This window comes from Ictidomys tridecemlineatus, chromosome 7 (assembly GCF_052094955.1).
Source record: "Ictidomys tridecemlineatus isolate mIctTri1 chromosome 7, mIctTri1.hap1, whole genome shotgun sequence".
NCBI classification, from domain to species: Eukaryota; Metazoa; Chordata; class Mammalia; order Rodentia; family Sciuridae; genus Ictidomys; species Ictidomys tridecemlineatus.
In genome coordinates, this window is record NC_135483.1 from 149,767,602 (window position 1) to 149,780,942 (window position 13,341).

General features: G+C 33.3%; 1 protein-coding gene across 2 annotated transcripts in view; it reads left to right on the top strand.

Annotated features, from left to right (window-relative positions):
* Window positions 1-1,144: 1,144 nt before the first annotated feature.
* Dnajc10 (DnaJ heat shock protein family (Hsp40) member C10) overlaps window positions 1,145-13,341 on the top strand; it is a 49,119-nt gene continuing 36,922 nt past the window's right edge. Inside the window, exons 1-8 of one of the 2 annotated variants that reach the window (XM_005324681.5) lie at window positions 1,145-1,566; window positions 3,069-3,420; window positions 4,627-4,789; window positions 6,186-6,236; window positions 10,133-10,215; window positions 10,420-10,551; window positions 11,168-11,261; window positions 12,655-12,732. In XM_005324681.5, the coding sequence (XP_005324738.1) occupies window positions 3,217-3,420; window positions 4,627-4,789; window positions 6,186-6,236; window positions 10,133-10,215; window positions 10,420-10,551; window positions 11,168-11,261; window positions 12,655-12,732 (805 nt within the window). In that variant the 5' untranslated portion in view covers window positions 1,145-1,566; window positions 3,069-3,216. The remainder of the gene's footprint in view (window positions 1,567-3,068; window positions 3,421-4,626; window positions 4,790-6,185; window positions 6,237-10,132; window positions 10,216-10,419; window positions 10,552-11,167; window positions 11,262-12,654; window positions 12,733-13,341) is intronic. The other variant, XM_078017706.1, reaches the window with a different exon arrangement.

Sequence of the window (13,341 nt, forward strand, 5' to 3'; positions counted from 1 at the left end):
GGGGAAAAACAGATATACTTTGGATTAGGCAGAGGGGAGTGAAGGGAGGGAGAGGTTGGGGGTAGAAAGGATAGTGGAATGAATGTACATATATGATTATACAACCAGTGTGATTCTACATCATGAACAACCAGAAGAATGAGAAGTTATACTCCATTTATGTATGATGTGTCAAAATGCATTCATAACTAATTAGAAAAAATTTTAAAAAGAAAAAATGTTGGTTTACAGTGTGGCATAATAATTAACATCATAGTCCCTGGAGCCAGGTTGCTTAGGCGTAAATCTCAGCTCAAACACATATTAATCACAATTTCAGCAACTGTGTAATGCGTATAATAATAGCCATTATCTAATAGGAGGTCTGAGTTAATACATGTGTATATATATATATATATATATATATATATATATATATATATATATATATATATATATTCTTAGACCATTTCCTGGTACATGTTGACAATTATCACATCTGGCTGCTTCTAATATTTCTTGCTTTGTTCATTCTACTTCTTCTTGTTTCCTACAATATTAGCTATAGATCCCATGTAGTCATAAAATTTTTATAAGCTGATATTTGGCATACTACCAATGAAGTTGCTACCCACCACAACTTATTTCGTGTTGGGCATAATGTCATAAATAGGTATCAGCTTCGTTGTGTTGTTCTCTTTTGATGGTCCTTAAGTGTAGCTACTTCCGTTGTTACATTGCTCCAGGTTCAAAATGCATTCTGTACCAGATCATGTAGATACAAGATGAAAGAAAGGAGTATGGATAACGCCCTAGTATCTGGCTTGAACGACTCAGAAGCCAGGAACTACTGGAGAATGTTCAAATGTTTGTTGGTACACTCGCGTTTTTATTTCTTGCAAGTTTCCCATTGTCTGTTTAGTTCTCTAGGGTCACCCTGAAGTGTCAGTACGGGGAATCTCCCCTTTTCCTGCCAAATTTCCCTTTTGGGGGTGTCTCCCATCCATCAACCAGACAAAATTTGCACGTCCTCGACTTCCTATTAAAACTGGGGATTTAAGGAAATCTCACGCCCAAACCCTCCCTCAGGGTTTCGCCGTCACCCAGGCAACCGGACCAGGAAGGGGCGGGCTTCCCCATCCTTTCTTCCGCCGGCGGCCGGAGCCTGCCTCATTTAATGCGGGGGCGTTGACTGCGCAATCTTAACCGCGTCCCTCAGCTCCGGGATGGACCCGGAGCTGGAGCCGGATCCCGGACAGACAGCCACGTCAACCTAAACCTACACCACCCTCCCCACCGCGCCGCTGCGGCGGGTCTCCGGCCGCGTCCTCCACGCCTTTCCCACAATGCCCCGCAGTAGGCTCCGCCCCGGCTCGCCGTGGAGAGCTGCGCGCGAGGAACGAGGAGCGGACCGGAGCTGTCCGCGCGCTCTCGCTGCCGGTGCGGCGCGTGCTCCCCCATCCCGAGCTCGGCGGCCTGGCGGTCGGGGTGTGCGTGCTTTCCTTCTCCGCGCACAGTTTGGGTTCGACTGGACAGGGTCCGCCGGGGATTGAGGATGGGGGAGTAGCCGCTGGAGGCTTCACGGAGGTGGGCATGGGCCGGGGGCTGGGGCTGTCCCGGAGCCGGCGGCGGCCTGGGCCCTCCGGGGAGGGAGGGTCGGCGTACTTGCGCTCCTGAATCCCCCCTTCTTAGCTCTGACGACCGGCGTGCGGTGTTCTCGTCCAGCTCTTCCTCCCGTCTACCCGCTCCGCCCTCTGTCTGTCGGTTCCCGGCTTCCTGCTCCCATTTCTCACTTTAGCTTTGGTCAGTTCGGGTTCCCTTTCTCTTGATCAGACCTGACACTTGGGACACGCGCAAGAGAGCCCTGTTTCCCCGTCTCCACTCTCTCCCCCATTTCACTCCGGGGAGATGTCTGCGGGAGGCTTTCGCGTTTCGCGAAACGCTCTTAGCATTTACCTGCAGCTTCCATCTGTCCCAGAGCTCCAGCTTGGGCAGTTCAGCCACACCCACGCTGACAGAACAACCCCAGGGGAGGAACACCTCATCCCAAAGTGATGTTTGAGATGTTCTCTTTTTCTGAAGGTTGTTTTCAGCCTGGGTGTTTCTTCTTCATCAGTATATTTCCCAAAGGTATAGTTTGGGGGCATGGAAAGGTGGGATTAGAAACGAGACGAAGACCATTCACAGGTAAGGAGGAATTTTTAAAACGAGGCATTTGGGATTAAAGGAAGAAAGGCAGAACTGGCTGAGGATGCTTGGAAAGTTAAGTTTTTCAAAGCATTTTGAAATCTTGGGTACTAAAGTGTACTAGTTTGTGATATGATGAAATAATGATTCTTTTTACCCTTCAGTGGTGAACTTGTCTAAATAACTGATTCTCCTTTTCCTATTGTTTTTAGTTTTATTCATATTGAACTTCAGAACTTTGTGGTATAAATACATTAACTATTATTCTATTTTTGTAAAATAGCCTCTACTCAAATTTAGTATAAGCACCTTAGAAAACTCGGGAAAGATGGCCTACCATCTAAGTTACTTATTGTAACAGGGTAATTAACTGTTGTATTTTTAAAAGTTATGTGAAAAGTAGAGACCCTGTGGAAAAACACTGTGCTTCCTCCCAGTCCCCTGAAAAGATATTTCCTACAAATGAGATCTAATAAAAAGAAAACCTCACAGCTTTAAGGAGTGTAAAAATAGCTAAAAAAAGAAAAAGGTATTACAAAAGGACAACACCTATGCTAGGTAGAAAGAAGAAAATACATCCTTTTCTTGCCCTTATGTTCTGATGCTGATCAGAGGTTTTTCCCCATTGTATAAATTGCTCTGTGTGTGTGTGTGCATTTGATTGAGTGTTCTAGCTAGTTACCACCACTCAATACCTTTAACTGCTGTCTTGAGATTTACACAAATTTGACCACCAAAATAGGGAAGCTGTGAGGAAAGGCCATGAAGAATAGATCCTGCATCATTCATACGGATTTGCCATTTGATGGACATTTTATGGCTTGACCGTGCTATTTGAAATAATTTATGTTATTGCAGTTTCATTTGAAATGTGTTTTAACTGCCTGGTTTTCTCTGTTTAGATTAACATTTTTGGAGACAATCCATTGATACTTGATTCACCCTTGAAGTAATGCGGACAGAAGTTCTCAAATTTGCGTATTACATCAGCTGGACCCAGAAGTCAGTCTTAATGTTCACTTTGAAATCAGAGCTTATATAAGAAAGAGAATGGGAGTCTGGTTAAATAAGGATGACTATATCAGAGACTTAAAAAGAATCAGTCTCTGTCTTCTCATAGTGTATATGGCTGTTTTAGTGGGCACAGATCAAGATTTTTACAGTTTACTTGGAGTATCCAAAACTGCAAGCAGTAGAGAAATAAGACAAGCTTTTAAGAAATTAGCATTGAAGTTACATCCTGATAAAAACCCAGTAAGTAAAGTTTTGCTTTTGAAAATATCTGATTATTTTAGTACATTTTTATATTTAAAGTATTTTGAAGTTAAGAGTTTAAAGTGCTGAGGAACAGTCACATGCCAGAAGTGACAATTCAGTTAAAAACAGAAGAAAAATATTCTCGTCTGGAATGGTGGGAAGGAATAGGCAGTTCCCTCTTAATTTGAAAACTATTTTCAGCACATATATTAAAGATAATAATTTCCAAATTATCATGTCTGTAAAGGAGTTTTTAGTGTAGACTAAGTTATGATCAACTGTTTTAGAGAAGAAGAAAATAAAAATTTTCAGAACTTAGTGTCTTGCCAGAAATGACAATAATAACTGATAATTATGTGCTTTAACTTCCCTTTTTTTTTTCACACATAAGACCACAGACCAATTAGAAAGTTTTATATATTAAAACTTGAGAGTATTCAGATGTACTTCCATTTATAAATATTTGATTGTGTATCCAATAATGTGATCTTTAAAATTACTTTTAATTTTTATGGTCTGTTTGTAATTTGTGTAATGAACTCAATAATAGCTTTCATCATTATTAAGAATCAAATGATTAAGTTTTTTTTTTCAAGGTAGAATTTTTCTTTAAAAGATTTTATTTCTGAAACATAAAGCTGAGCAATAGAAACAGTATTTCTTTAGAACTTGTTAATTATCTTTGTGATCTATATTTAGGATTTTCACTTTTTTCAGTTTTTCTTTTAATTAAATTAATTAAAAATTTTAATTGAATTAATTAAAGATGGTAGACCTACATTCATATATTATTTAAATGAAAGCATCCTTCAAAAACCAAAATATAATAAAAGAAAAACTGCCAATCCAGTTTTGAATTATTGCTTATATTCTTATGTAATTATCTGAGGGATTGGAGCACATACTTTTTTAAGTTAATATATTGATCTGCCTCAGAAAAATATTCTACAATCTATGATTGTTTCAAAAATAATATTTTAAAAATTAAGGATTTCAGAGTCTTGTTTTTATTCAATTGTATTTGTAATTAGAAAATATTTCTTGATTTTATCCCATGATTACTCATATCGCTTTGTACTAAACCCCCTCCATGTTAGTATATAGTATTCAAAAAATCTTTGTTTTAATTAATCTACACATAGGTTCTGAAAGGACTTGGATTATGTGTCTTAAATAACTGTCATTTGTAATATTTTTTAACAGAATAACCCAAATGCACATGGTGATTTTTTAAAAATAAATAGAGCATATGAAGTACTTAAAGATGAAGATCTTCGGAAGAAATATGACAAATATGGAGAAAAAGGACTTGAAGATAATCAAGGAAGCCAATATGAAAGCTGGAACTATTATCGTTATGATTTTGGTAAGGTCATATGTTGTGAATTTTATTATCTGATTTTAAAAAAAAGTTAATTTTGTTTCACCACTTAGCTTGTGAATTTAATATGTATCATCTTGATTTGCTTCTTTGAATTTACTCTGGGAGTGGAATTCTAAGGCAGGTCACTTGGTATACAGAGGTTATCTGTACAGATATGAAAGTGTATTGGCCAAAAATTCCTACTTAAAAAGAAGTGTGTGTGTGTGTATGTACATTTACATATGTTTGCATTAAAATTAATTTCTAGAACATCGTGTTTTCCAAAAAGGGTAAATAGTCTTTTAAGTTTAATAATGGTTACTTCAGTAGAAATGCCATCCTTCTCCTGTGTAACAAAAAATAAGGTAAGAACAGAGGGAGGAAACAAGGGAACCAAGGGAGACAGAAAACAAACACTGGTATAAAGGCAGAATAACCAGTATTTCTCAGTCATTAATTAACCTCAAATGCAGTTTAACAACTGAAATATGCTTTTATATTAAACTGACAAAAATATTTTAAATTTGTTTTTAGAAAAGGCTTCTGATTTTATTTTCAAAATCATGTTTTCAAGTATATTTTCTGCAACTCCATAACTGTGTCAGCTGTTAGCAAACTACATTTTACTGACCATTTAAATCTGGCTCACCACCTGTTTATATAAAATGTTTTATTGGAATGCAGTTATGCTTAATTGTTTTCATGTTGGCTATATGTTCACATTTTGAAGGCAGAGTTTAGTATTTGTGATTAAAAATCATAGGTCTTCAAAAGCCCCAAATATTTACTAATGGCCTATATAGAAAAAGGTTGCCGACTCCTGGTTTTATATCCATTGTTAGTACTATTTGGATATTTTATATAGTAATGAGAAATTTTCTCACATTGATTTTAATTATGGTAAGTAAAATTCATATTTACTGCTAAATGTTAGAAAATAGAAATTTTCTGTGGAGATAAAATTATGTAATATTAGGAACTTCCTCTACCCCCCAATATACTCACACTCTTGACAGGCCAGATCAGAAAACTAATGTCTTTTTTGTTGTTTTATTTTTGTTTTTAGTAGTTGTAGATGGACAGCAAGCCTTTATTTTATTTGTTTATTTTTATGTGGTGTTGAGGATCAAACTCAGTGCCTCATACATGGGCAATCAAGCACTCTGCCACTGAGCTACAGCCCCAGCCTAAGAAAACTAATATTTTTATATCACTTTGCAGATATATCACCAATAGTATTATTTCCTGTTGGTTTTTCTGTTAGTTTACTACACATTATGCAAGTTTGAGAATTTATATAAAAATTTTATTTTTTCATGGTTAAAACAAAAATGAATATTACGTGGTAATTTACTTTTATGGAGAAGTGTTTATAATTTTTGTATATTTTAAAAATTAGGTATTTATGATGATGATCCTGAAATCATAACATTGGAAAGAAGAGAATTTGGTAAGTTTGTAGACATGATTTTCTAAAACTAGTTCAATCTCAGTGTCATCTCTTGGATCTAAATGTGTTCAGAAGTTAGAAACATTTTGGATTTTAGAAAGGTAATAATGGAATATTGTTTATATATTAAACAGTGTTTCCAGAAGAATGAGAGGTAGTATGCCATTAATAAAGACACTAGTATTTCTGTAGCAAAATGCATATGTATGAAAAAAATGCATATATATGATTTATATGTAAATCAAACAAAAGAAATAAAAATAATATGTAGCTCTGTGTCCATTCAGGCCGCCAGATTTGGATGCCAAATTAGCTTGCTGCATATTTGCAAAACAAAAAAATTTCCATAAATAGAAGAAAGATCAGTAGAGTAGAGGGAGGGGGGAAGAGAAGGAAGTGGGAAATACTTGGGACTGAATTAAAGCAAATTATATTCCATGCTTTTATAATTGTGTCAAAATGAATCCTAATGTTTTGTATAACTAAAAAGAACCAAAAAGGGGGAAAAAGAAAAACTTCCAATGTCTGAGCTTTTTTATTTTAAAATTTTGGATTGGTATATGGTTATTTTTGAATCAGATTTAATTTGATCTGTGATTTGTGTGAAAATGAATATTAAGAATATATTTATGCATATTTCATTTCAGAAACTAACAAAAACTGGATTCAATTCTTATATTTTCAGTCTTTATACAATAATAATAGGTTTATTCATTCTTTTGTATTTCAAAGCAATAAATTGAACCTCAAATTAAATTCTCATTTTATTCTTCTGTATTATAATCACATTTAATTTAGAAAACTAAAATAGCATACCAGTTGCAAAAAGTATATATTATGTTTTTATGTATTATCATCATAAAAGATATATTATAGTCACTTGATTTTGTACCATTTATTACTTCTAAGCAAGTATTACCTTTTATTCTAACTTTTTATATCAGTGAATTCAGGCATAAAAAATAACTATGCCCTGTTATAAGTTTTGCATGTGAATACAAGTTCTGAGTAAAGAGAAAATATATCTTCCCTACAAAGGAAGTAGGAAAATTTTGAATCATTTGGCTTATTGGTAGGATAAATTAACACCCATGTGATGAACTGGTGGACATAACTTTACAGCATGTTCACTATATAAATCTGTAGCTTTTCCTGTGTGGTTGTTATTGTCACTCATCATCTACTATTTTAGTGAGTGTTGTGTGGACCAAGAAGGCAGAAAACATTGGAATTACAGATAGAATAAAAGGAACTGAACAAAACCTGCAAATGAACTAGTTTATGAGTCCACCTAGAATGAGACTTTACTGATATTGCACATTAGTTCAAGCTTTTTCAGCTGTGTCACTATGTGGAAAAGGCTGAGAACCACTAACAGTTCACATAGAACTCCAAATAGTAGTTTTAAATTATTACAGCCACAAAATGTAAGACTAGATTACTAGCTAACATTGATAGTTCAATACATATTTGCCATTATTCCACTTGATATCTAATACTACTCTTCATATTACTAGACTTAGTCAAGATAATTCTGAAGTTGTTGAAGAAGCAGAAGTAAGATGTCAAACAGATGGTAGAGTCAATTTGTATTTATGTAAATATCACACTACCCTCAATTGTATGTCATGTCTATTACCGGTTGTTTTCTTTTGCTTTGAGTTGCTTAGTCTTATGTTTTCATAAATATAGAATTATTTTAGTTTTGTTTTCTTCCTCTAGGAAATATAATGTATTTTCTTCCAGTTAGGATCACCAGCAGTTTCAAATAGCGTAATTCAAAAGCTGTGCTTTGAATTTTGAGAGGACTAGTCACTTTCCAGTTCTTTATATACAGAAACCTTCTTGAGATGTGCCCTGAATGCCCTTTTGTCCTTCTGGCCCAATAAATCAATTGAAATCTCTGCTCATTTCTTCCTTGTCAGCTGCTACATTTTCTCAAAGTGACAAACACTGACTCTTTAATTTTTACCTTTTTTCATACCATTAGCCCCTGATTCTTCACTGTTTGGTATACTTTTAACAAAGATCTTTTATATTTTGTCCAGTTTTCCAATTGTTAGTAGTGGCAGAATTAGTCCAAATTACATAGTTAAATTTTACCAGGAGGGAAAGCCCAAAATGTTCAAGTTTTGTTCAGAAGGAAAAATCTGATTACACTTTCACAGCTTTTAAATGTTCTCATCTATCTCAGTAAATATTCATTTTATCTTTTTATATGTTATAGCACAGTAGTGTTTCAGTCTTTATAATCAAGTTCTGGATGGTATTTGCAAAAGTGGAGAATGTCTCACATGTGTACTGGTCATTCTTAGTAGTACCATATAATGTAGGCATCCTTTAGAAAATAGTATAAGAAAGAGGATCTCAAAGCACTTCTGCCTTTTGTTGCATTTTTCTGTGTTTAAAGAAACTATTAGTTGTAGTTATCTAATTATTAACAGATATCAGTTTTAGTTGGGTAATTCAGAGACCAAAAATTGGATTTTGAAATATACTCAAGTCTTTTAGGTCATTGAGTTATGTAAAAGCATTTCTTTGTGCTCTGAAAATGTAGTATTAAAAAAAATTGTAGCTGGGCACAGTGGAACACACCTCTGATCCCAGGAGGATCATGAGTTCAAGTCCAACCTAGACAACATCAAGACTGTCTCAAAAAAGAAAAAAAAATTAATGAAAATACTTTTAATCTTATTACTCTTAATCATCCAGAACTGGGTAGATGTGTTAGAAGTGTCCATAAAAACAAAGTACCAAAATTACACATTTTCACAGTTATAACTAATAAGGTAATCACTTTTTCTAGTAAAGCTTGCATTCTACTGAGATTTTTAATTAAATTAGCATCCATTGGTCGTCAGAGCCAACATGGGAATTGTTTTAACCTAGACAGCGTTGTCTGTCACTTTCTAAGCATTGCTAAAAACAGTTGATAAAATTATAAATTATTTTGCCTATAGTGTACAATTAACTATTTTTCCATAAATCTATCTTATTGAAACACAGGTGAATATTGACTCATACATATATCAAATTAACTTGAGTTAATCATGCATAGTTAATACAATATGCTTGTTTTGATGTCTCACTATAATTTATGAAAATTTTATTTTAAAATTACTAATAGATTGTGGGGGAAAAAGTAAAAAAATAAAATTACCAATAACTGATTTTGATGTAGAATTGTATGAAAACCCTTAACCAAAAGCAAATTGCCTGTGCCTTTGAATGTACATATACACCCTTACAATGTTAAAATTATAAAATGAATTAAGTTTCTTTACCCTCATCAAGTCATTTACAGATTATAACATATTACTGGTTAGACATGTTCAAATCTATTTTAGCAAATATGTATTTGTCTTGAAATAATAAAAACCTTTATCTAGTACTTCTTGAACAACATGATTTTCCAAGGTAAATGTCTTATCTATGGCAAAGATTAAATTAATTCTACAATCCTTGCTATATTGTGTAGGTTTCTCATTCTTTGAGAATTTAAAATAGGCATCAGAATTGATTTGACCACATACTTAAACTATGCAATAGATAGTAGGGGAACCTCACTCTGAATCTTTCTCACTGGTTCTGTTTCTCTTATCCACACAAGCTCTTACATAAGGTTGGCTGTTATTTCCATGTGTCTTTTTTATTTAAGTTTTAGAGCCATATTTTTCTTGCAGTTCATGCATGCTTCTTACCAAATATGGGTTTAAGAAAGTTTTTTTTTAAAAGTTATTGTTGGTTTGACATTTGAAATATTTTCAAATAAAAAGTTTTTATAGAAAATGATAAAGGTAGTTATAAAAGATTTATGACTGTTTTTTCTGTTAATCTCAAAGTTTTTTAACTAAAATAAACAGTAACGTTTAGTAAATGGTTTTATGTACTTTTAGATGCTGCTGTTAATTCTGGAGAAGTGTGGTTTGTAAACTTTTACTCCTCAGGATGTTCACACTGCCATGATTTAGCTCCCACTGTATGTATTTTTTACCTTCTGATTTTTTTATTTTTTAATATGTTGGGATTTTTCTATTTGTAATAATTATAACTATTAAATAATTATCAAATATTTTTACATATGTATAGTTTTATTTGATAAAATTTTTTTCCTTTAAGGCTTCATAGCTTGAGATGTTTTTAAGGAGAAAAAATGAATAGAGATATACTTTTTCTGTCATAGTGGAGAGACTTTGCTAGAGAAGTGGATGGATTACTTCGAATTGGAGCTGTGAACTGTGGTGATGATAGAATGCTTTGCCGAATGAAAGGAGTCAACAGTTATCCTAGCCTCCTCATTTTTAGATCTGGAATGGTAAGAGATGATTAGCAATTTTCAAATCTGTTGAACTTAATAACAAGTGAAATGGCTAGATAAACTACAGTATACATATATATAGGTTTTTAAGTGTTACTTTAGGTGCCATCTAAATAATAATAATGCATACTCATAGTAATATCCGTAGAACTCATAGTAATATTCTTTAGATCTGTCTTGTTGAAATATAGGTGATCATTGACTCGTACACTTTTCACTTTGGGATTATTTTATGAATACTTTTAAATGCCATTACTTTAACTTTGGTGTATGCCAAAATTAAATGTTTTCCAATTTCAGTTTCTGTCTTAATTTATTCAACATGCATATTGTGGTTTGTTGTTCACAGAGTATTTTGTAGATATTAACTTGTTGAATATTAAGCTCCAATCTCCTTTTTCCAAGTTTCCTGTGATAGAACTAAAACTATTAGTATTAATCAAATTCTTTCTGTAGAATCTGTACTATCCATTTTCTCAGAATATCATTGGAAATGATACTACACTGTTGAGAGATACCTGTTTAAAATAATGTAAAATCAAAATATTTGATACCCTCATAGTGAGTTTTAAAATGAAAAGGTAAATATTTCTCTTTTTATAACATTCAATAGGCTGCAGTGAAATATTATGGAGACAGATCAAAGGAAAGTTTAGTGAGTTTTGCCATGCAGCATATTAGAAGCACAGTGTCGGAATTATCAACAGGTAATTTTAATTTCTTAATGTGCTTGATGTTCAAGGATACTTTTAAATGGGAATTTTAAGTTTTACAATGGCAGTATTAATATTTTGGTCATAATACTGAAATTTTGAAGTATCTTTTCCATATTTCTTAAAGAGGAATTGTGTCATTGCTCTGACTTCAACTGAATAGTAAATGTTTAACAACCTAGTTATTTTTTTTAAGAGAGAGAATTTTTAATATTTATTTTTTCGTTTTTGGTGGACACAACATCTTTTTATTTTATTTTTATGTGGTGCTGAGGATTGAACCCAGCGCCCCGCACATGCCAGGCAAGCACACTACCACTTGGGCCACATCCCCAGCCCCAAACCTAGTTATTTTTACAGAAACTTAACAAGGTATGAGAAATGGATCTAAGATGGACATAGGTGACAAGGCGGTTTTTAAAATGCAGCTAAATGTTTAGTAATGTATGTTTTATTGCTTTTATAAGCATAGGAAGTAAGTTCATGCCTATCCAGATTTAAGTTCAAAAACATTTCTTAGGCTTTTAATTCATCAAGTGATTTTAGGCTTATTTCTCTGAACTATTCTTGAAATGACAGTATTTATGGTTAAAGGGATATTTATTTAATTCTTTGGGTACCACTTATATATCAGAAACTATTAATTACTAGGGCTGCAGAAATGAAATACATAATTCCTGCCATCAACAACCTCATTATTTTAATGAGGAAAATACTAATGAACAATTAAAATACAGTACAGTAACTCTTATGATAGACATAAGCTTAGAGAGGCATAAAATATATGAAATAACCTGGGCTGGGGTTGTGGCTCAGTGACAGAGTGCTTATCTAGCATGTTCAAGGCCCTGGGTTCAATCCTCAGCACCACATAAAAATAAATAAATAAAGGTATTGTGTCCAACTATAACTAAAAAATAAATACTTAAAAAAAAGAAATGAAATAACCTAGATGAGGAAAGGTTAGAAAATACTTCTTCGAAGATGTCATATCCAGTCTCCAGTGGAAATGAATAGGAAGTCTTCAGAGAGCACTGTGCCTTTGAGAATTGGCAATAGTTTCTATATCTGACAAAAAGATGTAATGTGTTAAGAGTGGTGTGGGGGGAGACGGGAGTTTTGTCTACATATTTAGATAAAACTCAGATTACAAGAGGCCTTTCTTGCCATCTTGGATATTCTTCTTAAGGAAATAATGAATTTAGATTTATGTGATGAAAAATTGGAGAGCCAGTAAAGGATTTTGACAAACTTAAGAGGATTTTTAGAAAGATAACTTAATACAGTGAATTAGAAGAGGATAAGATTAGAAAGACAAATTCATTTGGAAGACTGTTGCAATATTGAGTAATAGGTGATCAGAAATTTGCTTTTATTTTCTTTAAAGGAAATTTTGTCAACTCCATACAAACTGCTTTTGCTGCTGGTATTGGCTGGCTGATCACCTTTTGTTCCAAAGGAGGAGGTAATTTTATTATTTTTTCATCCTAAAATGAAGACTGTAACATTAAATTTTAGGTGGCAGTTCTAAATATGCTACTGTAATTGCCTTTTCATTAAATAATTGATGATTTGAAACCATGATTTAGACACAAGATTATAACTTTTTACTTACTGAATATGTACCATTTTTGTTACATAAGATGTTATCACATTGTTAATTTGTTAATGTCACATGTATTTGTTGGACAAGTTTTTCAGTTTACTTGTATTCATGATAAATTGTAGCTTAGATAGCCACTAGTGTATTTGGCATATTGCAAAAATAATTATTGTTAACAACAATAATTCCTTCCAAATAATAGTATTTGGAAGTGTGAATTTTTCCTTGTTAGATATTAAAATGAATATGTTTGGCTCATAAAGTTGTGTATATGAAAATGATAACTTTTCATTTCTAGGACCTTTCCCTCAGTGAACTAAGTTGAAATTCAATACCCTAGGTGCCAAACTAACATAAACTGCATTCAATGAGATTGATTAAAAATTGGCCCCAATGTTACAAAATATCCTAATTCATTAATTTAATACATTTTTATATGTTAATCCCAACATGAATCTTTTCCCCAAACTT